The following is a 25493-nucleotide window of genomic DNA, read 5'->3' as shown; positions in this document are numbered from 1 at the left end:
GAGATCAGGAACAGGATCGTATTTTACAGGCTGTGGGAATTAAAACAATCTGTGTTTTACACACACACGCACAGTCAGTCCTGTAACGGTACATCTGTGGCCTAATTTTCTCATCTGGTTGTTTTCATGTGTTTGGTTTGCAGACAGACCCACCCCATTGTTCCTGTTATTAAAACTTGACTCTGAAGGAACCACAGTCTGATTCTGTTGTAACGGCCCGTTTTCTGCACTGATTTAAATTTAAATGAACTGATTCAGCATCAGTGGCAGAATTTCACGTCAGGGGAATCTGACTGAGTGGCTCGGCTTTGGTAGATTGCTGACAGGAAGTGGAGATGGGTCACGAAGCGAAACACTCGATGAATATTTAATTCCACTGGATGACAAAGATAAGCTGGGATCAATTATGGATAAAAAAAAATGGAAGCTAATCTTGAGTGATACATTTAACAGTGAAAATTGATCAAATTAGCCTGGAGTCTCTCTCATTTTCTCCTCTTGAACTTGTCTTTTCCTTCTTTTCACTCCTTCTCTCCCCCCACCTTTCCTCATGTCTCCTGTGGTAACAGAGCTGCATGTTCAGGAATGTGGCCCTCATATGGGATGAAGAGCCTTTCTCTTTTTTTCTCTCTGTAATGAAAACCAGACCCATCAGCCCACTCTTTCTGTGCATATGTGTGTGTTAGTGACCAACTGCTCCTACTCCTTGTTCTGCCAAGACACAACTCCCATATGAGAGGGATTTCTATTGGCATTCCTACTGTGTGTGAGAGACAGATTAATGCACGTGTTTTGCTGAGTTGGGAAAGGGGGGGATTGTCAGAGCGTAGAGGAAGGAGGGGGCGCTTCATGAGGGCATGTTGACATCAGTCTGCCTCTAATTCATTTGTTTGGTCAGTTGAGATCTAATATGTAGATTTATGAGACAAAACTTGTCTCTGATTAGGACAAGTGACCACAAGAAAATGAAACCTTACCCTTGAGTGTTTCTTCATATGTATCTTTGCAGTATCGTCTAATGTGTTTGTGTGTTTTTGTGTGTGTAGGTGGGCTGTTTTGACCCGTACAGTGATGACCCCAGGCTTGGCATCCAGAAGATCAGTTTGTGCAAATACAGCAACAAGCTGGTGGTGGCTGGAACTGCTGGACAGGTAAAGATGTACATCCGGCTACACACAAGCAAATCTATTGAGCATTGTCTTATGATACACCTCAGGTAATTTCTAGAAGACGAAATACACTTGTTTGTATGATAGAGGCTGTTTTATATTTGTAGGCCAGAGTAACAGCTAACTGCTGTTAACTGTGGCTGCTCAGAACAGAGTCCGCCCATCCAGTGCAACATCTTGATTCGGGATGTTGTGGTAGAGGCAGGTCTCTGATTTCACGTTATATGGCCAGCCAAATTAGTCCCATTCGTCCATTTCCTTGTCCTGTGACCGGACATTAGCTAGGAGCAACGTTAAGCCAATTACCTTGGCTCTTATTCCGACTCTCTTACTCCCTGGGGCAGTCCGGCCAGTCAGGTTGGATGGTCGAAAGACATAATGGGCAGTGATTGTCTCAAAGTCTGCTGCTCTTAATCCAAAAAAAGTGCTTTCTTCTCAAATGAAATTGCATTCCTGTCATGGGCAGTGCATGTTTCAGCAACAAAGCTGAAAAAAATGACGGTTAAAAAAACAAAAATGTTACCGGCCGCTGCATCTTCGTGCGTCGCCGTTGCCATAGCAGCTGACAGTTTTTCTTGTGTAGCTTTTGTGGTAGTTGGGGTTGAGAATGTTGATTGAACTAACCGGGTTCACCCTTATGGGAGCATCAGTGTGCTTAACTAATCTCACTGCACTCAGCCTTCTTCAATTATGAGATATCTTTGTTTGCAAAGTTGAAATTTTGGCTAAGGGTGATGCTAGAAGAAAGCTGAAAGTATTGAAAAGTTTTCATTCCCAGTGGAGTATGTGCTCAATACATTTCACTCCCTCTTCTCCCCTTCAGGTTTAGACATTTCTGTGTACAAGTGGAGGATCAGGCCTGACAGTAGTGCTAGAGGAAAGGTTAGGGGATCTGTAACATTAGCATTTTTTCTTCAGGTGACCATGAATATGGATGAATCCCATAAATATTCATATTATGCTTTTTTTTTATGGACTACAGCGCATTAAGAATATCCCAAAACTACTTCCTGATAAAGGGATATTTACACTCTTTGAGCAGTATAGAGAGCAAAAAGTACAGCTCACTGATGGATAAATGCCCAGCTCTTAATAACTTAACAAGTTATTACTTCCCATACTGTTGCTTGTTTATAAGGATGAGGGATTTGATCTTTTTAATGCCCTAATTATTGGAAAAACTGTGTCAAACAAGACAAGTGTCAGATTTCTCTTGTATTCTTTGATACTCATATATATAGAAATGGGTAATTAAATAAAAAATGAGCAATGATGTTTCTTCCCCTCCTGTGTCTCACCAGGTGATCGTTCTGGGTTTGAGTGACGAGCGTTCGGACCACTTGGTGGACGTGTCGGTGGTTGATCTGCTGCAGGACAGGGAGGGCTTCACCTGGAAGGGCCATGACAGGCTGGAGCCGCGCCTTAAACCCGCCCCTTTCCCTCCAGGCTTCCAGCCACTGGTGCTGGTGCAGTGCCTTCCTCCAGCGTCCGTCACTGCAGTGGCGCTGCATGCCGAGTGGAACCTGATCTCCTTTGGGACGAGTCATGGATTCGGCCTGTTTGACTACCACAGACGAAATGCTGTGCTGGCCAGGTTATTATTTTTGTAATTTTTGTTGTTTACAAGTCAAAAAATTAAGGTTTTTGGAACATAGTATACACATTTGTATATGAAAGCCCTGCTACTAGCTTTTTTACTGGCACAGATAAACTTCTGCCATATTGTGATCCTGAAAGCATCACCTTGCTGCTCTTTATGTCCCGCTAGGTGTACCCTGCACCCTAATGATTCCCTGGCAATGGAGGGTCCCCTGTCCAGAGTCAAGTCCTTGAAAAAGTCCTTACGACAGAGCTTCAGACGCATCCGTAAGAGCAGGGTGTCGGGGAAGAAACGCACCATCACCACACCCACCAGCAAGGTCAGTGACAGTCTCTCTTTGGCAGTAAGAGCGCCATACAGAACATCCAGACTGAATTAAGTTGTGTGTTTGTGACTGTGTTATGTGCAGGTCCAGGAGGCCAACGCTGCTCTAGCGGAGCAGGAGGAAGTGGCACCGGTACAGCGAAGGATTGAACCGCGGTCAGCGGACGACTCGCTGTCAGGAGTTGTCCGATGTCTCTGCTTCGCTGATACCTTTCTACGCGACGGTGTGTTTACTTACTCATGAGAATATCAAGTAAATGTGGAAAAATGCAGCCTTGTTTCAGCATTTTCATATAATTTCCACAGCACTAACTCCATTTGCTGTATCCACCAGGTACACACCACGGCCCCACGCTTTGGGCAGGCACCAACTCGGGCAGTGTGTACGCCTACGCTCTGGAAGTGCCTGGCGTGGGCTCGGGGCGCGCATGCGAGCGTGGCGGAGCTGGCGAGAGCAGCGTGTGTGTGGAGGCGGTGTTAGGTAAAGAAATCCAGCTGATGCACAGGGCCCCCGTGGTGTCCATCTGCGTGTTGGACGGCCGGGGGAAGCCACTGCCGGACCCATACGAAGCCTCGCAGGACCTCGCCATCGCGCCAGATATGACCAACGCTCACTCTGTGCTAATCGCCTCAGAGGAGCAGCTTAAGGTAAAGATAACCTGTATTATAATGTATGTTTTTTCATTTTGTTTCATATTTTACATCTACTGTCAAAGACCGATGATGTCACAGATCTAAATCTTTCTACTCTGCTTTCTCCCCAGGTGTTCTCTCTCCCGAAGGTGAGCGCTAAAACCAAGTTCAAGCTAACGGCACACGAAGGCTGTCGGGTGAGGAAGGTGGCCCTGGTGGCCTTCAGCTCCACAGCTCAGGAAGACTACAGCGAACACACACTGGTCTGTCTGACCAACCTGGGCGACATGCACCTCTTTAACATACCTGCCCTCCGACCACAGGTAAGGTTTGTATGCATGTGTGTGTTGGGAGAGTTTAATCTGGACAGTATTTGTGCTTTTTTTTAACTGAATTTTCATGATGTATTATGAAATATCTATTTTCTGTGTCTAGGTACGCTACGACTGCATTCGTAAAGAAGACATCAGCGGCATTGCATCCTGCGTCTTCACCAAGAACGGACAGGGTGAGGAAAACACTCTTGGAAATGTGCTGAAAACCCAACTGAAAATGTCCCATTCAGGCACTGAAAGTCACAGCAAGATGGAGAGTGTTTGTATTGTAACTGTCTAATTCTCTTGTTTTCCCAAGCAGGTTTTTACCTGATCTCCCCCTCAGAGTACGAGAGGTTCTCTCTGTCTGCCAAGGTCATCACTGAACCACTCTGCTCTGTTCAGCTGGACCGGCCGCTGGAGCCCACACCTGCCAGGTAACAAACACACACACACACACACACACACACACACACACACACCTTACATAATATAATATGAAGTCGATTCATCAATTAGTCGATCAGAGTAGAGAAGTAAATGAAGAGTCTTTGGATTTTGGACTGTTGTACGGCTGCAACCAATGATTAATTGATTAAAAATGTGAAAAATGCTCATTTGCCAGTGCCCAAAATGACAACTTCAAATTGCTTCTTTTGTCAAACCAGCAGTCCTAAATGTATTAACATTCTGTTGACTGAACTAATCTATAAATTGTGATAATAATCAACAAATTAATTAGCGTTGAAAATAATCATTTGTACAAGAATATGACCTTTTATTAGGACACATCTTCCGTTCTTCCATATAGATTATAAGTAGCTGCAAGTAACAACTATATATAATAAATATAATAAATCTGTTGTTGGCTAATCCAGTAAAATAAATACCTGAAAAATCAATTAACTGGATCATCTTGATTCAAATCATATAAAACCAGGTTTGGCTCAAGGCTCATTGATATGCAACATTTTCCAAAGACCCACTGTAAGCCTGTCAAGGACTGTTGGTGGTCTCTGGACCCCACATTGGAAACCACTAAACCTACTGTTCATAACGCTGTCTCATGGGACACCACTGGCTCGAGGCTATCGGCAGCCTGTGAAACCAGAGAAATGATACTTTCACTGTTATTGCTTTATTATTACTCCAGCTACTGCCAAAGCAAATGGTGCATGCTCATATGTCTCCTCAGCGATGGTACGACGACGCAGCCACAGGCCAACGGAACCCACAAGAACCAGATGGGTCAGGCTGAGGGTAGGTCTCAACGCGCGCACACACACACACACACACACACACACACACACACACTCCTCCCCCTCACTTGTTATTTCTCCCCTGTCTATTCTTCCTCTTCATCACTCTCTCTTCTCCCTCTGAACCTCTTAAACTGCGAGGAGGCCTTGCAGGGGTCCCCCTCCGGTCTCCATGACAACCATTCAGTATGCCCCAGTTGCCTCTCCTGCCCAGCACCTCCTTCCCTGGCAGGAAATGATGGTTGTTGTGGAGACCAGAGTAGGGTTTGTTTATGTCCTAGTGGGCCTTTCACCTGACACTCGCTTTAATAACTCTTCATGAAGAAAACACGGAATGTTCATTTTAGAATATTGTAAACATTAATTCACCATCCATAATGTTTGTTTGTAGGAGAAAACCCAGATTTCAAAGACTTCAAAGACATCTCTTTTGATCGTTGTTTGGTTTAACAGAAAAGGGAATTCATAGACAAGATTGGTGCTGACTTCTTTTGAAAATGTGTTTTTAAAAGATTCATATTCCTTTAGCTCTTCTGTCTCAGATAACAAAAAAGAACGTAGTACATTGCTACTACGTATGTGTATAGAGTTGAATTAAGTCTGGCTCCAGAAGGAGCTGTGTTGAATCTGAAGAATTGCTTCAAGGTCTCTACCAACTCCTGAGGAGAAAAATCTGACTGTTTAGCTGCTAAAGTTTCACCAGTGACTTTGCTTGGCTGCAGTTTGGTGATGAGCAGGTAGTGTACAGTTGTGAGAGTGAAACAGAACAGTAAAATGGTGGCCCAGAAAATCAAAACAATGACCTGAAAGATGCTAAAAAGCTTTGTAGAGCTGAGGGAAGTGCAGAATTAGGTGATTCGTTTCTGTGGGTTTGTCACTACAACCTTCCCCTTTTTACTGCTTTCACATTACAGAAAGTCTTTTGCCCTATTATTGATATGAATATTGATTTAAAGCAACTTTCAGTGATAGAAACCGGATTTGTAGAAACGGGCTAATGCAAGAAATATGTGGACTCTTGAACTATGAGAAGATAAAAACTACAGAGAGATGTCAGTCTTCTTTATTTGTTCTCCAAGTGCAGCTCAACTCTTTGCTTTTGTTCATCTTTATTACATTCAGATACATTGTTAGGGTATAAAAGATGGTTTCATTGAATCTTCTGTCTAATTAAATTGTGATGAAGTGTTTTGAGACTGCTTTGCCAACATTTTATTCACTCAATCCCACATTAGTTGGAAACTTTTCAGAGCCAATTAGAGTGCAGCACCACACAATCAGTCACTCAGAAGTAGAAGCCTGCTGCAGCTGCTCACTCTGTGGCTTCTCCCCCACAGGGCAAACAGAAGAGCCTCCGAGCGCCCTGTCCTCTCCCATCCTGGACACCCCGCTGGACTCCCCCCTCAGCTGTGCTGATCTCACCCTCGACTCCACCGGAGAACTGACTGTGGAGGACGTCAGGGATTTTCTAACGTAGGCGCACACTTTTTAAAAAATGTTTTGAATATACTCCCCACCTTGTAAGACAAGAATTAACTTGTGCTTTGTGTGTGTGCTGTGCAGCACTGTGGACGAGGCAGAGAACAACCTAAAGAACATAAAAGAGGAGGAGGGACGCTCGACTGGTATCCTCATTAACTGAACAGGTTAGAAACACACACAAACACAAACACAGGTGAGGTACTTACAACAGTTCGAATTATGTATATTCCTCCTGAAGCTGCACAAACACACCAGTATGAGCAGATGCAGGAGCTCACACTTGCTCAAACACACACCTGTTTCTAATGGAGCTAGTCCAGCGTGCGCAAACATCAAAGAGTTGTTCTGTGTTAGCGCTGCATTCCAATAACGAGCTCTCCACTCTGTTTCCCTCCGCTCTGTGAGCACAAACCTTCTCCATCGAGGCCATTTCAACAGGCTGTTTTTCACTTTCTTTGTACTGTACTGCGATGGCCCGGGGCTAATTTGTGTAGCCTCTTTATTCACTGTGCAAGTTTTAATTCATCACATTCACTTCTAATTTCTGTCTCTTTTTCTTTTGACAAGCTGTCACTGATCCTGATGTAGCACAGGCTACTTTATTTTCAAAACTGGAGCAGTCTTAAACTTTACTGCGAGGATCGATACAGATCACAGCTTTTACACGGCTGTTACCAGCACATGTACCCTGTGTGTTCTCTTTATAAAAGAGATATTTGGAAAAAGGAGATTATCATCACAGCTGTAACTTGGTTTTGAGACAAAAACCAAAGAAGTATCAATCATTAAATGCAGTGAAATGTGGGAGATTTACTCGGTATAAAGTTATAAGTTTGCGGTACTCTGCTCTAACTGCACTCATCCATTTAGCTGCATGACTGTCTGAACTCACAGCAGTCGTAAATCAGGAGGCAGTGGTCACTGACGTCTCCGCTGCTCAGTCTGTTTGTCAACACCTTAATTTTCAAAGCTCTCTGCTGCCCTCTGCTGGAAACATCTGAAACTATACATAATACACTTCAACTGCACATTCTGTACTTGGACTTTATTTTAAATTTGTAAGATATTCTGTTTATTTATTTATGAAATACTCATTTTTAGTCATTAATATTTTGTTATATGTTAATTACAGGGGGACAGAAAATATTTTTGCTCATTATCGATTCATCTGTCAGTCATGTTTTTATTATTCTGTCACACATCAGAAAATTGCACATCACAAACACCAGATTTTCACCTAGATCAAACTGTTTGTTTGCTTTTTAACTCTTAAGGCAACAAAGTAAGAGCAGCAATAGACATTAACCGAAACAAACACGACTGGTAAAGTCTGAAATTGAGGTCAAAGTTTGAAGAATGCCACAAAGGTGGACCCACTTCTACCTACTGTCAGTGAGCATGTTGTGCTAAGTGTTAGCATAAAGCTACAGTCTGATCAGTCTACGCAGGATGAAGATACCGTTGTCATTGCTCACATCATTTATCTGCTCTGCTCCCTGTGGTCAGTCTTTGAAACAAACATTGCTGCCATGTAAAGGTAGTGATGTTCTCTTTTTCTCATCCTGTCTTCTGCTTGCAGTATCACAGGGAGGGGCTCAGGTGGTCTGGATGGACCGGATTTCAGTGCTGGACCACAAACATCTCTGTCCCATCTGCCCACTGTGGAGCCCCCCAGCCAGCCCTCTGTACTCCCCTGTCAGCCTGGCACAAACCTGGAGGAAAGAATACAACCGCAAAGACTCTGGTCGTGATTCCTCCCACTGGAAGAACAAAATCTTCTCCTATAACCACTTTGGATACATGACGTTGCCTCCCACTCGGAGACAGAGACAGCCTACTGAGCACAGCGTGGCGCCTGGATGGACCTTAACTGAAATTTCTGTCGTCTGGCTCGATGCTCCCGTGTGATTGTTCCTCCTTGGCTCCCCCCCCCATGACTTGATGGTTACAGGATGTGACTGCGGCTCAGCCTTCAAGGAAAGGACTGTAACATTCTGCGAAGGAGACTCCCCGGTGACGTTTCTGTGTTTTATACATTTCTATCCACAGTTTTGTGGCGCGCTGGGATCGGTCTGAGGTTTCCGCACAGTTGGAACTGGAAGCGGCAGTCGCCAAGTGTGCTCGTTGATTCCTCGTGGATGTGCTGGATTGTTCCACCACAGCCCTGTGAAAGACCCGTGTTTATGAACCGAGGAGATCCAGCAGAGACTGACAGGGAGCATTTTAGAGAGTAAATGAAGTATTTTGAGTATTGAAGGCTGTAGCATTTGTATCCTTCCCCTCGTAGGTGCCAATAAGGGCAGTTGAATTGCCTCACCCTGCGTCCTGTGCGTGGCGGTGTGTAAATCAACTGTTTTCAAAATAAGTGGGCCAACACAAGCACATCAAGAAGCCCTCTGTCTACTCTCTTGGTGAAGAAGAAAAAAACTGAGTGCTGGGATAATGAAGGTGCTTTATTAAATATGTTTTGTATGGCTTTTGAAGAAAGTAAAAGATATTTTACATATAGAACAGGGGACACAAGAGGAGAATTCACTTGATTTTAAAGGGACCCAGCTGGTGAAGAGGGAGGCGAAGGTGGTACTGTGTATTAAGGACTAGAGCAGAAGTATTTTTGACACTTTTTCGAGAAACCTTTATTGCTAAACGCATGGCCTAGGTTGCAAATGCATCCATAAACTCTTAATTCTGTTTTCATCAGGCAAAAAAAATGCAAAACTGGGCCTCGTGTCACGTGAGGAGGAGGTGGGAGTGTAATGGAGGTCTAATGGTACGACACGCCTGTAGTGAATTTAGATAAGCGTTTGGCATTAAAGTTAGATTTTATCGTTTTCTGCTCTAGTCTGGTTAAATCGGCGTGGATGAAGGTGAAGGATGTGGTGAAATGAAGAGTCGTTCGATCCTCCCTCCTCTGTTAATGTCACATCATCTCACGCAGAAATCTTTTTGACGGAACTCAGGGAAGTGTGGCAAGGGAAGCAAAGTGAGTCTGAATGGTGAAGTGTAATGTACTGTGTACTACGATGCACCCAGGAGAGATGTCTTCTTTTTTTTTTTTTGGGTTTCTGTGAATCGGTGCATTCTGGGTAATATTGGTTAGACGCAGAGCTTTCTCATCACCAGTATTTTTAACCCTTTTTTTAAGTTTTACTGTGTAAAAACAAAACTATATACAGTATCTATACCTAGGTTTACAGCAGACAGGTTTACAACAGCGAGCCGATGATAGTGAAATGTTAGAAGTAGAACCTGTCGCCTAAAAACCGCTCAGTATTCAAGCTTTTCGATCACCTCACGTAAAACAAAATATAAGAAAAAAGGGACCTCACTATTAACTAATGTAGCTCAACAGGTAGGAAACATGTTAATGCTTTTTTACTTTCGTGTTAGCTTCTTTCGGTGCTCTGGTTGACACACAAACAATTAACCCTTTGATGCTACAGCTGGCACAATTTACCTTTTTAATTCCACAATTAAGATGAATTTGTTTCTACTTTGTTGTTCAGTTTTGTGTGTAGGATTTTAATCGGGTCGTTTAGCGTTTTGGCTGATGAAGAATTGTGAATGTTAATAAAATTATTTACTCTCTCTATGGGAATTGTCTGCTGTGTGGTTTGGACTTAAAGTGGAGGGAACTCCAGTGACGTAGCATCGCACTCAGTCTGTGGTACATTAATTATTAACCATACTGAATATCATGGAAATATTATAGGAACACTACAGGCTGCACTGTGTCGATATGATCCAGTCACTCTTCTACGACTACACGTGTTGCTATGTGTTACTTTGACTATAAAAGGTGATCATATAGTAGCAAATTTAGAATTAATAGTTTATAGTTCAGAGAATACTATGGATCCAAGATGAAACTAACTTACTAATGGTACTAATACCATGATGTATTGTGTAGTTTTGGGGAGTTTAAATAATGTTCCAGGACATTCTGCTTTTTCTCTCATTTTCCATGACTGGAAAACTGGTCAACTGTTTTCCAGATTTTCCAGGACGCGTGGGAACCCTGATAGACTGGAAAGAAAGAGGACCAGATAACTCTAGGTAACAATTTGCTTACAAGCACCTATAAAATTATGACATGACGTTATTTTCATTACATTTTCAAAAAAATGAAAAGCGTAAACATCCTCGCATCCACAGCAGCTCAACACCTAAGTGTGTTTGTGGAGGACCTTTTCCAAGGTCCTTAAAACAGCAAAACAGTGAAAAAATTCCAGGTGACAAAACATGTGATGTGAAATTTTATTTTTATATAAAATACATAAATAAAGCATCTGCAGGTGGCATCAGGAGCATGTGCACATATTCATATACACACATACATACATACATGTGTGTAGGACTCAGACACACTACCAGGCATACAATTCACCCCACAAAATAAAGTATGAAGAAACAAAATGATGGTAATTGTTGCAGCCGTTTGAGAACACACAGATATCTTGGACTAATGCCTGCACACTACACAGGTCATATGATCACAAGAAGCACTGCAGCAGTCACATCGACCCTGGAGGCACTGATCTACAACCGGTTAAACGGAACTCATCTGTTAACCATGCAAACACTACTGATATCAGATCAGTGGAACCAGAGGTCACTATATGTATTACGTCTCTCATATGGTGCAAAAGATCTCCCATTGAAATTTGCTGATAAAGAATTTTGTTCCAAAACATGAAACATATTTGAAAAAGAAGGCGACACTTTAAAAATCAACATCTAACTAAAATGTCTCATTTTAAACAGCATGCGTTCACTCTTTCAAAGATGATGACACTACATTTTGGGAAGAAACTTCTAGAAAAGCAAAATAAACATTTTGACAAGCTGAATGCAGCCTGTAACGTAGAAGAACAGTCATATTTAGTTCCTGTATCACCTGGGCTCTGCTGATTGCACATTTAAACATCCGTTCTTAAACTTTAACATAAAAGACTGTCTCACAAGCTCCCCACCCTGACCTCCGCTCAAGAGCTCTTTGGCCAAACACAACTAACCGTTAAAACTTTCACATGGCAAAGCAAATTACTATCCAAAGCATCTTTATATGACAATCATATTATGTTCGATTTGAAATAAAAAGCTTTCTCTTTGCATCTGATCAGCAGCCGAGTTAGAGGAGGTGAGAACAGCGACTGAACAGACAGTAAAGGGGCAGCCCCCGTTTCAATGTAGGCGCATGGGGCAAACACACAAACATACCACGTACAGTCGACAGAAAAATATATGTATAAACCGACATTCCTCAGAAAAACAATTATAGTGCTGTTCAGTCTCTCAATGATGAAAAAAAACGGTACAAACTGTAAAATTAAACTTTTATCCGCCTCAAACTGCTTCAAATGAGCTGCGCAAAATGGCACCAAGCATGGAGGAGCGACTGCTAGTAATGAGCACTTGACCCTCCTCCGCTGAATATTATTGACCATGCAGCGCAAGCCACGTGAAAGCAGCAGAACAGATCGATATGTTGGGAGATTCACCTCCCTTTGGGTTTTGATAAAGCCTCTGTACACCTTAGACATATTTCATCGCAAAACATAATTCTCTTCTTTCATCCAGCTTGTAGAAAAAGGTGATAATTCACTGATGACAGGAAAACGGCCAACAGCTTCTTGACCGGAAGAGCGTTCACTGATTGTGCTAATCTTAAATCTGTCCAGGCGTTTTTCTGTTTTTGCAGGCAGACTGACAGTAACATGTTGGTCAAGAGGCTGTCGAGCAGCAGCGGCGAGCGGGATGGAGGGAAGGGATTGGAGCTCAGGCAAAGCCGAGCTAGGCAAAGACATCATCATCATCATCAGACTGGTAGAAACTTACATGGCAGCGATTACATTTGACGTATCTGTGAGCGTTTCTGTGCGTTTGTCTATGCGGGGGGAGTTTTGAAAGGCCCCCAGGCGTGGAAGCAGCGTATGAAGCAGTGAGGCTCGTTTCCCTTGCGCACCAGTCGCAGCTTCCTGGGGTGTTCGGCGTCCTTAGAGCGCATGTGCTGGATGTAAACCTGGAGAGGGATTAGTAAGATGTGGAGGTAAGTATATAACACCAAAATGCAGTTACAATAACAGAAATGCACACACAAACTGCAGTTTCTAACTAACCTGGCAGGCTTTGAGACTAAGTTTGATCTCCACCTGGCTGGTCTGAGTACCGACCCACATGTACACCTGAGGGGAAACAAGGACGAGACACAAAAAAGTAATGAATAAAATGATGAAATCTGTCTGATTCCACTGTCTTTCAAATAAATCTGTGATCGGTTGGTACCTCGTGGCCATTGTCCAGCAACATGATGTCATCATCAGCCAAGTCGTCCTGACAGAAGTCTGAGCACTTCTCTGACACGGAGAAATAACCCTTCTCATTGGAACACCTGAGGGAAAGAGTGGCAGGAGGATGAGGTGAATACGTGGATAGAGAGGAGAGTGACAGACGAGTCCGAGAAGATGAGTCGCACTTCACACTTGTTTTAACTACAATGACTAAAAAAACCACCCATTTGTAAAACAGATAACGTTCACTCACCTAAAGAGCCGAGCGTGTTTCATATAATCTGCATCTTCGTCGTACTGCTTCTGAGAACCAATCCCCACCCAGAAGAAGTTCTCTGGCTCCTCCCCCTCGTTAATCACCTAGGAGACAAAGTGATCAGTTTAACAAAATACATTTCATGCTTGTTTTTAGCTCTTGTCTTCTCAGTGCAAATACTTTTAAATGATCCCTTAAATACTTTAATGGAATAGTTGAAGTAGTAGTAATAAACAATTTTTTTAATAATTCAAGTTGCACTCAGATTGAGAAATAAAAAGGAAGAAAAGTCAAAGTGAAAAGACTTAAGTTACAGTGAACACTGAATTAAGAATAAGTGCTGAGTGAAGATGAACATTCACTTGTACTTTAAGAAGTGAAAGAGCTAAAAATAGTGTGATCACATGATGTGAAACTGTCTGCTGAAGTGTGATCACCTAAAGCAAACGAACAATAGAAGATAAAAATAGTCTTTTTTTCAGCTGAAAAACAAGAAGAAATCAGTAAAAATGTCAGATGAAGAAGAGATGAAAGCTAAATTTTCAGGCCAGTTAACAAAGTTGAAATTTCTGTTCAGGTAGAAGCAACAGAGATAGTGTGCAGAGTTTTTGTGTCAATGGAAAAAAATAAAAAATAGACATGAATGTTAGAATAGTATATTCCTACAATATAGGTGCACATAGACATTTACCTGTTTACTGTACGTGTCATCGAACATGCAGTTCATGATGTCCTCGGCCAGTTTGGCTTCGTCGGGGTCAGCAGCTCTGCCCACCCAGGTGTACACGATGCCCTGGTTGTCTGTGCTCTCAAATGGTACCTGCAGAACACATACACAGTTACACAGACACCAAAGAGAGGACTCTAAAAAAAGTAGAAGGAGGGTAACCCTAACCCATTACTGTTATGTTGTTATTATAGTGTAAAACATAATAATCACAACCTTGAGGATGAAGCAAAACTCTGAGTTGAGATTGCTGGAGTCTGTTCCGATCTGGATAGTCCTAAGAGAGATGAAAGGTAAAACAAATGTTTAAAAAAAACCTCTGGGGGAAAAACACTGGCTTCTCTGGAGGACAGAAAGCTGCACTGGTGTGCGTTATAACAGAACCATGACTACCTGGTGCAAAGTGCGCTGCCATTGGTGCGTATGTGGTAGAGCGAGGGCTGAGCAGCGTCAGTCTTCTGTTTCCTCTTCCCTTTGTGAATGATGAACTTCCTCTTGAAATGGGACAGGAACTTGAGGTTCTCCTGCTGCTGGGTCATACGCACCACCTTACAGCAAGAAAGGCAGAAAGAAAATGTTGAACCAAACACAAGCAGAAGTGGTCAGGCCTTTACTGTGATGACTGTATGTCGAGGGTCAAACAATGTGTACAGATATTCCCCATACCTTCAGTTTTCCAGGGAAAAGACTCTCGAACTTCTTCTGCAGGGAAAAGGTGAAGGTGAGCCAGCCCATGTTGGAGGCCTGCCTGCCCTGCCAGAAGTACACCACACACTGGAAGTCCTCCTCGGGCTGTTTGTCCTCCTCCTCATCTGCTGCTCCTCCTCCTTTACCTGCTCGGCCTTCGCCGCCTTCTCCCTCCTTCTTCCCCTTCTCCTCGTCTTCATACTCCACAGGCACCCAGTATCTACAAAAACAGAGTGAGATTAGAGGAAGACGGTGACTCTCTTTGACAGAACGGCATCAATCAAACAGAGGTCTGGAAAACGTCCCTACCTGCAGAGGAAGACGTAGCAGTCCTGAGTGTGGAAGTGACCGAACTCCTCCTCAGGCAGGCGAGCAAACTTCTTCCCCTCCAACACGAATCCTTCCATACCATCCAGATCCTCGTTCCACTCCTCCATCAGTTGTTCAGCCTAGACAGAACAGATACATATGTAAGAGGTGGAGGCTGAAAGAAGATTTTGTTTTCAGTGAGTGTATGGGACAAGAATAGCTGTGTGTGTTGTTACCTCAGTGAGGGCCATGGCGGGCTGCCTGGGAAGGAAGAGAGCCGTGAGGTCGGCTTTCATCTGGTCCTTCTGCTCTGCGTCTTTCTTCACCTGGGAGAGAAAACAGATGTTTGCGTTTGTGTGGCCTCCAGACGGACTTTTTATCTGACATTTCTGGTCCAGAAAAAAAATGCAGCTGATAATCCTATCTTCAAACACATGAATACTTGAACAATGCCCCATTTTGTGAACTTTTGGACTCGTTTCAGCTGTCTGGGACCATTTGACTGGTAGCCTGCTATCAGAGTGTCAACATTGAGATTTTTTTGAAACAAAAACATACACACACAGGCGTATCACTGACCTTGCCCTGGAGGTTGTCCTTCTGTTGTACAGTCTCAGCTGCTCTGGTGTAGTCCACCTTCAACACATCATCCCAGTTCTTAAACTTGGACTTAAACACCTGAGGAAGAGAGATCAAGATTATTTTATACTGTGCTGAACTGTGCGTTAAACCAATGTCTTTACCACTGCACTGGATTTGATATACACAATAAAATGTATTTCAGTGGGTGTAGAATAAACAATTTAAACGGCAACATTACACTGAGAACATTGTACGTTTTTTTTCTCCTTCCTGCAGAATTGTCCACAAGTGTGTTTCTGTCTGTACATCCAGCCTACTTGCGAGGCTGCAAATGGCCAGTTAAGTGCATTTATATATCCCTGCAAGACAGATCGTTACAGGAATGCAAGTAAAGCAAGTCGACGTTATTGACTTGTAAAATTGATTTTGCTGTCCTAACTTTTTTCTGCCCACACAAGTGAAATGGGAGTGCTGTCCTTGTTTCTTTTCTTTCACTGCATTAAAGGGGAACTACAGTATGCTGTTTTGATTTTTAATATTAATGAGGTAATAATACAAACTCAGAAATATTTACGTTTTCCATAAGTGAATAAACAAGCTGTTCTCAGAGGAAAATAAGGTCCCCAGAACACTGTTTGAAGCTAGAAAGGTGGCAGGGTCTGCCACATATAAACAAAGTACAACGGTATGAAATCGTGTTGTCCTTTAGGGTCAGTTTGTTATACAGACTGCACCTTTAATAAAATAATAACTTTGACCAACTAGTGAGGATAGCAACATTTACAGTACTAATCACATCCCTAATTTGAAGCAATGGTATTTAAAATGTCACCTGGCACTCGGTTCCCTCCAGGTTGCGGGTGACGAGGGCGTGTTTGGGCCGGTGCAGCATGGAGCAGATCTCCTGACCCAGTTTTAAGGCGGCCGCTCGGACGAGACGTGGAGACTTCCTCCCGATCCAGATGAACACATCGGACCAGCAGTCCAGGATGTAAACGCACTTTGTGTCCAGCAGGGACTGCACCTGAGGAGAGGGATGGAAAAACGGAGAAGTGAGGCAGGAAACGGGGCCGTGAGACAAACAGGGACGTAGGTTCAGCTGATAAACTTACCAGTCTCATCTCTGGCAGGGTGTCCAGTTTGACCTTGTGGTCTTTGTGCTCGACTGACAGCTTGTAGTTGATCTGTGGCAGCTCCAGGTAGCCAAGACCCAAACCCACCTACAGGACAATGAGAAGACATGAGTGAATTGTGATTTCCTGTTTGGCGCTGCTTCCTGTGATGACAACTTTTTACAGTGGAAATCATTGGAGCTGCTGAGACTGTCAACTAATATTTAACCTGTTTGATCCAGTTACTTAATAGTCATCAAGTGCTTGTAGCCTATCCCACATACAGCACATGATTACAGGCCATTTAAAAAAAAAAAAAAAAAGCTCAACATAAAATCCTACACACCTCCTACAACATGCACCAATCTGCATTACACCTACACTACGGTATTCAGAAACATTCAGATCGTGCTGAGGTCAGTTACAGAGAGAAGGACGAGATAAAGACTATTAAATAGAATCACCTTGTAGAGTTTCGGTCTGACAGGAGAGAAGTCATCTGGTACGTGTTTCTTGATCTCCTCTGGCTGTCCCCCCAGCGACTCCCAGAAACCTGGAGGCTCCTGGTTCTGCATGAGGGTTGTGATCTCTGCCTTTCCTTTACGCTCATTCTTATTGATCTTTTCTGCAAACAACCTGAAAGATGGAAAACAACGTGCATGCAACACAGATTTATATCACTATATTTATCAGCCCGAATCAGCAACAAGTTTGTTTTCTACTAGTGGCAGGAAAGATTGTGTAAGCTCTCACCGAGCCTTTGTGGTGCTGCTCAGGGTGGCGTTGCCTCCCCTCCAGACAAAGATTTCCAGCCCTGTGTCCAACAGGAAGACGTAGCTACCAAAGAGAGAAAGACAGGATGTTATGGACCAAGTTTGACGCTAAATGAGACATAGTGTACATATTCAACAGCAGTAGGAACAAATGAGCAATAAATCAACTGCAGAGTCTGGTGGTGTGAGTTACCGAGGGTCGAGGGAGGAGGCCTTCACAGGTACAGACTCCAGTCTGATGTTTTTCTTGCCGTAAACTCTGTACAACCTGATGAACACACAAAAGGATTTCAGACCAACACATATGCAATAGTTTATTACACAGACTGTTTAATCAATGTGCAAGAAGCTGACAAAATGTATTAGAAATCACATAAACTTCACTTTTGAGCAGCTTTTCAAAACAAAATTGCTAACGTGAAGAAATTACAATGATAAAAGCAAAAGATAAAAAATATTACATTAGAAATAGATTTCAAAGGGATAAAGAAAAATAATGGAAATGATGCAAGTGTTTTGTAAAAGAGTTCCTTCCAGCTGACCTGAGAGAATAGTTTGTGTCCTCCACAGTGTAGAATCCGCTGGCTGTTCCTCCCTCAATGTAGGAGATCTCATTGTTAAACACCTGCACGCAAAACAAAGACTGTCATTTACAACAGCACGTAGAGGTTGATATTCAAACATAGTATGTAAAATATGGAGATAATTTTTTGCGCTGCATCCAATAAAATTATACGCATTTTGAATCACTGTGAAATTACCTAACGCCAACAAGTATCAGAAAATTCTTGGGCTGTTTTGTTATTGTGAGTATATCACCCCGATACATTTGCTTGTATGTTCAGCATGTTTCTACGTACGGCACTGAATTCCTCGCTCTCGTCTCCCATCTCTTCCCGTATTGTCCTGCACTCCGCTCCTAAGAAATTTCTGAGGTTGACGGCGTGGATGGCAGCACCGGCCTTTTTGTCCAGTGTGGCCTCCTGGCCGATCCAGTAGTAGATCTGCCAGGTCAGGGCACTGTTGTCGTCCAGGTAGGTCTGCAGTTGCACAAAGAGGAATGCGAGAATGATGAGAAGAGCACAGATTTTCACATACAGATTTTGCAGTCGTAGCCATAAATCTAATTTGTCTAATGACAGTCTACTGACATCCTACTTTGATGCGTTACCTTAAGGACGATGTAGCAATCAGCCTCATAGAACTTGCCGTGGAAAGTTTCGTCCACTTGGAGGGGAATAAAGTTTTCTATCTGATACACTGATATACCTGGAACCTGCAGGAAGGAGAAATACAAAAGATACATGTGTATAATTGAGCTTCCAAAAACTTTTACAACACGTATGCACACACACACAGACACACACAGATAGATTACCTGCCCCATGTCCTCCATAAAGTACTCAGAGTAGTCCAGGTGAGGTTTCTCTAGACTCTTGTCCCAGCGCCGGATCTTTAAATCAGCATATTTCAAATCTCCGTTCTCCTGCAGAATTAGCAGATTTCTTGGTCAACAGAAAACAAAACAGCCCTCTTGTGTGGCATTCTTCCTGTGGCCTGCGTAGCCAGTATTACTTCTCATATTTTTCCTCACCTCCATGTTCTTCTTCTCCTGTGCGACGTCACTCATGCCCTTCAGCACCTGCTTCGCCTGATCGTCCTGAGAACAGTCCTTTCTCCTTCTTAGCCTCATCTTCCTTGCCAGGGGATCTCGGGGGCTGGCTCCTGGACACATCAACACACAGAAATAGTTTGACGCCTCGAGAAAGTACTCAAGCTGTATTGACAGCAGAACAAAAAGGCACTAAAAGGGTATCTTCCACTACAGTCATGTGCACACCTCCTCCAGCAGCAGCTACAGTGGCAGGTGAAGCGCCGGCCAGCCGGAGCTGGTTCTGTAGGGAGAAGTCGATGTTGTACCACTCTGCTCCTCTGTCCACTGGTTTAGGAGGCATCACCAGGTTGGGGTTCTCACGCACATCTAAAACCTATACAAATATATGTTCATGGGAAAAGGTTATTGGGTTCATAACAGCAATATTTAATTAAGTATATGCATTAGATGAAAGATTATCGTGTTACGGAACACTACCTTTAAATTGCCACATTGTTTCGCATTATCGTAATACAATATTCCTACAGAGACTTACATGTAATTGAAATCTTTTTTCTTGTTTTACTGTTTACTAACCATTTTGTATTTTCTTTTCTCTTTCTTTCTCATATTTTTATTGTAAGTCATATTTATTTGATCTAACCTCACCCCATTTCTTTCCTTTATCACACATTATATTTAGTGCAACATAATTTGTTTTAGTCAAAAGTTTTCTCTCAGTAATCACACCCTCATAAATCCACCATTTACCAAATATAAATGCTGTTTGAGTCCAGTATTATGGGTATACAAAAGTTATTATTTCAGTGATTGTTGTACCTCTAAATCAGTCAAGAAGTGGATGGCCTCAGGCAGCGTTACCAGGCGGTTTTTGTTCAGCACCAGCTTCTTCAACTTGCCACACCTAGACAACAACAACACAAAACCACATGTCCACATTGTATGGTTACAAAATACAGCCCAGCCTTGAAGAGACACACATTAGCCGACAAGTCAGGAACTGAAATGTAAAAATTCAAAAATATTAGCGATGCACCGAGTATTAAGACTTGTTAAGAAAGTCAATATTTTTGTTATGAACATACAATTGAATTTTCCACTAAAGGTTACAAAAATGTTTGTGTATATTGTCAATAATAGTTCCTTTAAGAAATCAAGAAAATCAGAATCAGCACGTAAGAAAAAAATTAATTAATAAAAAAAAGTTGCATCTCAAAATAATTTCAGTCCAGCAAATCTGCCCAGAATGTCAATTGCATGATTTTGGCTGGTGGCTCATCCATCACAGCACCATCAATCTGTGTGGTTACTTGTGCGTTACCTGCAGAGTCCCTCGGGGATGAGTTCCAGGTTGTTGTTAGCCGCCATGAACTCAGTGAGGCTGGACAGTTTGCCGACGCCTGGTGGAACCCCGTCAAAGTCCAGTTTGTTAGAGTTTATGTACAGCTTCTTCAGTTTGGACAGCTTACAGATCGCAGACTGGAAGGGAAAACATGAGCAAACTTTAAACATCTTACAGATTCAGGAAAATGCATCAATACGACTACTTGAAGAACAAAACATAATTCTAGCATGACATTTGTGTCCTTACAGGCAGTGAGGTGAGCTGGTTGCGGCTCAGGTTCAGTGTCTCCAGCTGAGTCCACTGATCGATGCAGAGGGACAGCTCTGAGATCTGATTACTGCTCAGGTTGAGTCTCTTCAAACTGCCCAGTGAATAGAGGCACTCTGGTACCCGAGTCAGGTCGTTACATGACAGGTCAACATCTGGCGGAGACAGGAGGGACAGAGGTAACATGAGTTTGTAAAAAGTACGAGTCCCCAGACGGAGAGTTTGAGGATCTGAACAAAGTGACACATTTATGAAAAATGTATCACAGGTCTGAGTGCCAGAGGTAAACGTAAGAGGAAAATGTGTCGGGTCCCTGGATGAGTGGTGGGTGTGTGTCTTACCTGCTAAATGTGTCAGTCCCTCCAGGCTGGTCGGCATGTTGCTCTGGGTCCTCTGGGTGTTCCTCAGGTGGAGAGTCTGTAATGCAACCATAGCTGGCAGCTGGCTGCTCACACACAAAGACAACAACAGTTAGAGCAGCGTCACAGTAAATAAATGCAGTTTTCTGTTCTATATAAATGTACCACCTCGTTTAAGGCCTGACAAAACTGCATCTTCTTACCGCAGCTGGGCATGCATCAGCGGGTTGTTGTTCAGTATGAGCGTCTGCAGGTGAATCAGGCGTCTCATCTGCGGCGGCAGGCTGTCCAGCTTGTTGTCGCTCAGGTCCAGGTACAGCAGGTCAGTCAGGTTGATGAACAGCTGGTTGGGGATGGAGTCGATGCTGTTGTGGCTCAGATTCAGCACCAGCATGTTCCTGCTGTTCTCCAGGTCCCTGGGGATCTCTGACAGCTGATTGTAGCTCAGGTCCTAAAAGGAGATGAAGGGGGAAGTGTTCAGAAAAATAGGATTACGTTTTTGTCGTAAATACTGTATATTACAACCAACTGTGTTTTTGGGACAATTAAGTTTCCTAAGGTGATAGGAGCTGGGATCTCTTCTGATTCAATTCTACATATATTTTACTTTTAACACTATCCAATTGTTTCCAATTGGAAAGACTCCTGAAAGACTGCTTGAGATTATTAGGTACCAGCACAGAGAGGTCATCTAGCTGAAAGATGTCATCTGGGACTCCAGAGTTCTTCAGGTTGTTGGCTCTGGCTACGACCGCCTGCACACATATTGAAACAAATTCAACCATTAATACCACACACTGGCTTCAATAGAAATTGATCAGAAAACTCATTCCACTGAGACCAACAGTAACAAACAATTTAGCATTGCTGTTGCTCATATGTGGTCTGCATGTGCTTTATGTGCATTTTCTCATGCATGTGTGGGTGTCACTTACCCGTAGGTTTGGTAAACTGGACAGCTCTCCATGTAAGGTGGTCAGGCTGTTGTGACTCACTGAAAGATGCTCCTAAAGAAGGAAAAACAAGGGGTTTTGTTAACAGATACACAGCAAAAAACAAAACATAATAATCTTAAATGCCATAAATGTGCCCTACAAGGTCACTGCCGTGCAGCGTACTGCTTGCACTAATACCCAGTTGTGTCTAAATAGAATAATCTAACTACAAACAGGATCAAATCAAAGCAGGTTTCAGTTTAACACTCCCCAGACGCTGTGGCTCCTTGCCATGATAGCAGACTAATCTTATTTACCTACACCTGGTATGATCAACATGTTGGCACAGATCATCTTTTCGCCGTGACCTGCTCACTACAGCTTTGGATGTTAGGTATAGATAATCCCATCACAGCTATTGAGGATAATAGTAGGGCTGTGTGTGTTAATCAGGGGAGGTTTCACTAGTAAAGTGCACCAATCAGTTGATGTGATGATCTCTGTTTCCCACACATCAAGTTGAAACAAATGGTATGCGCTGACTCATTGGAGATTAACACAAATGCAATAATAGGTAGTAGACACAAGTGTGATGACTTACCTACCACTATTACTACTACTGACAATAAAGATAATAATACCACTACTATGATGGTAGACTTAAGGACAAAATAATAATAATAACATTCTAGAAGAGCAACAGCAACAACTAAATTCCTTCATATTTAGAGGTGTGAGGACAAGCTAATAATTGCCCTGAATGTCTCACCAGCTTCTGCAGAGAGGCCAGCTCCTCTGGGAGGTAACACAGTCCTGTCCTGTTCAGCTTCAGCCATCGCAGACTGCTCATACACTTGACATGCTCTGGGAAGTACCCACCCTGGAAAGACAATGGGTGGTTAGAGATGGGAGAAAAGGAAGAAGAAGAAGAGAGAATGACTTCTGGCATCAGTAATACTGATACTGACTTTATCATCTATGCTCTGATTTATTTATTTCTTTTCAGTATAGCACCATTGAATTTCAACGGAGTCTGTGGAGGGTATAAATAAAACTCAGCTCGCATCGTCTGTAAAACATAAAAAATTGGGGTGTCAAGATTTCAAAGATCCTTTATTTATTTGTTTGGGGAGATGGTTTATTCTTGACAGATTTGAGAAACCAAACTTTGTAACTTACTTCATTTCCCTCTCTCTCTCTTTTTATAGTTGAATCAATGAAGGGTGGTATTTTTCTGTTGAACTCTGGAATCTTTATTTTAGGTAAATATTATTTGAACTTGCTTAACCCTAACCTGCAAAAGCCACCAAGATAAAGTCAAGCTGTTATTGTACAACACCCCTATCTATAATTATCTGTTGATCTCATCTACTCCATGTGTGATAGTCTAACAACAGCATAGCCATTAGTGGTGAAACAAGGTTTAAATTAAAATACATGAATCAAATTGAATTGTGCCTTTAATCAAAAGTCAATCGAACATGGATTTGGAGAATCATGACACCTCTATAAAAAAATCATTTGAGCAGAAATGTTGGTATACAATCTTAGATGTAGGTCTATAATACATAGAGATCTGATTAACTGCAACTGGCAGAAGTCAGTAAATACAAGACCAGCAAATAAACTACAACAGTTCTGTCCTTGCGGGCAGTGAGGTGAGCTGTTTTGTCTCTGAACATTGTAGATATGGAAGAACAGTAATACATACAAAATTAAAAGTTGTCAACACTGGTGTGGTTGGATTCAATGTTATTGTGTGTGGGTGTAACAGCATAAATCAGACAACTTCTGTCATGTACAAATCAGCTACTTGAGAGAATGCAGCAGTAAGCTGGCCAGCTGTGAAGTTCAGTCTATGTTATCTTACACAGTCAGGATAAGAAGCCTGAATAGTTGAGCTCACAGCCATTATGATTCTAGGGCACAACTGGCCAGAGGAAATGATGTCATCCCACATTAGCCGAAATTAGATTTGAATCACCAGCCATTCACCAACCAACATAAACAAGTTATTCCCAGGCATCTTATTTTAACTACTTTCGTACTCACATTCCAATCAGCGATAAGCACACAAATAGTCTGTCAGTTCAAATACTTGTCAGATTTTCCCAGCTGTCACGACTGCCAGCCGGGCTGCTTCTCCAGCCTCTCAAAATAAGCTCGCAAAGTGTGTCAAACCCTACAAGTAACACGACACTGGGTGGCTTAAACCATTTAACAAACTCTGACTAAAACATTACCTGAGGCTGTTGCTTTTGGTCGGAGCAGTATCTAACTTAAACGCTGATAACGCTGACATGTTCTGACACAGAGCTTGTGTCTCTGACCCAGACAGCCAGAGTCAACTTAGCCGACAGAGAAGCTAAATTAGCTAGCTAACGTGACGTTTGAAAGCTGGCTGCGTTGTCCCAAACAACCCAGAATAACGTAACCGCTAACAAACAAAATAAGTACCCTTCAGTCCCCTAAACAGATATATATTAACTGCCTGCCACGACGCTTGTGGCCGACCCGAGACTGTTACTTTGTCCATGTCAAACATCTTACAACTGGCTAACGCCCAATGCTAGCAACGTTGAGCTATGCTAGTGTTTTAGCGAGCTCAGCCTTTAGCCGTTTGTTGCTCTGAGGATCTTAACTTGGATTAGCTTTAGCTAGCTATCGAGCTAACGTGTTAGTTGCTCAACAGCGACGGGTATAATATCAAAGAATATAGCTTTAAATCCTTACTTTGAAGTCGTTTCCACTCAGGTCTACCCCCCTTATAAAGGGAAGGACTCCAGTGGCAGCCATTTCTGGTTGATGTCAGCTGCTCAGCCCTCAACTGTCTATTTTGGTCTAGCAGCAGGAGGGTTGTGGCTGGTACGCGACTGCTCTTCTTCTTCTTTTTTTAATGGAGGTTGGTTACCGGCGTTTTCAGTGCATTAGCGCCCCCCTCTGCTTAGGAATGTGAACTAGCGATTATAATGATCGGCCAGCGCCCTCCAGTGGTCATCATCAGGGATGACAACGCAACCATGAATGTGTGAGTCCCACTTTTGAATAAGGGCTCGCTAAATTAATTAAAACTGTAGCAAAATTTAAAGCTGATACATCAGTCTCTCTTTAAAATCAACAGGTTTATACAATATGACCTTCATTTAACCAAAAATGTTCCTCCGCTGCACTGAACTGCGGGACATTAGATTGATAACATTAAAGTCTTTTGCACACAAAGACTTTGTCTTACTTGATTATATCATGAGTTGCTAATTTCTCCGTGAAAAGCTCTTCTGTCGTGACACAGAAACCACTATTGCAACGAAATTGTGTCAAGTCATTTAGAGATAGCGGATGATACCGGAAAAGATACACGTTTCTTTCAAAATAAGGCCCTCTCTGAGGTAAGCGTACAATGTATTGCATGCACGTTTCGCAGTAAATATTTTATTTTGAAGGCGGTGGAAGCGGAA

The 25493-nt window shown here is 42.7% G+C and overlaps 2 protein-coding genes across 2 annotated transcripts in view; one reads left to right on the top strand and one right to left on the bottom strand.

Annotated features, from left to right (window-relative positions):
• Positions 1-10373, top strand: part of llgl1 (LLGL scribble cell polarity complex component 1) — a 35652-nt gene extending 25279 nt beyond the window's left edge. Inside the window, exons 13-24 of the mRNA XM_084370274.1 lie at positions 1047-1151; positions 2471-2763; positions 2938-3088; positions 3179-3317; positions 3428-3741; positions 3858-4049; positions 4162-4234; positions 4363-4477; positions 5236-5300; positions 6637-6772; positions 6863-6945; positions 8361-10373. Of these exons, the coding sequence (XP_084226400.1) occupies positions 1047-1151; positions 2471-2763; positions 2938-3088; positions 3179-3317; positions 3428-3741; positions 3858-4049; positions 4162-4234; positions 4363-4477; positions 5236-5300; positions 6637-6772; positions 6863-6941 (1662 nt within the window). The 3' untranslated portion in view covers positions 6942-6945; positions 8361-10373. The remainder of the gene's footprint in view (positions 1-1046; positions 1152-2470; positions 2764-2937; positions 3089-3178; positions 3318-3427; positions 3742-3857; positions 4050-4161; positions 4235-4362; positions 4478-5235; positions 5301-6636; positions 6773-6862; positions 6946-8360) is intronic.
• Positions 10374-11024: 651 nt separating this feature from the next.
• flii (FLII actin remodeling protein) lies at positions 11025-25197 on the bottom strand. The gene is made up of 31 exons (XM_084370266.1): positions 24772-25197; positions 22808-22918; positions 22039-22110; positions 21778-21858; positions 21307-21554; positions 21086-21189; positions 20724-20899; positions 20454-20611; positions 19952-20036; positions 19358-19505; positions 19112-19242; positions 18896-19003; positions 18689-18793; positions 18378-18557; positions 18060-18142; positions 17711-17785; positions 17498-17581; positions 17209-17380; positions 16745-16852; positions 16465-16656; positions 15630-15728; positions 15287-15376; positions 15051-15190; positions 14721-14961; positions 14448-14602; positions 14271-14331; positions 14019-14147; positions 13325-13431; positions 13067-13172; positions 12901-12966; positions 11025-12803 (listed from the first exon to the last, which is right to left on the bottom strand). Exons 1-31 carry the CDS (start codon positions 24832-24834, stop codon positions 12669-12671), a joined length of 3813 nt encoding a protein of 1270 aa, XP_084226392.1. The 5' UTR covers positions 24835-25197; the 3' UTR covers positions 11025-12668.
• Between the last annotated feature and the right edge of the window lie 296 nt (positions 25198-25493).

The sequence above is a fragment of the Pagrus pagrus genome (assembly GCF_965226575.1).
Source record: "Pagrus pagrus genome assembly, chromosome: 13".
Taxonomy (NCBI): Eukaryota; Metazoa; Chordata; class Actinopteri; order Spariformes; family Sparidae; genus Pagrus; species Pagrus pagrus.
This window is presented reverse-complemented; position numbering and strand designations above follow the sequence as displayed.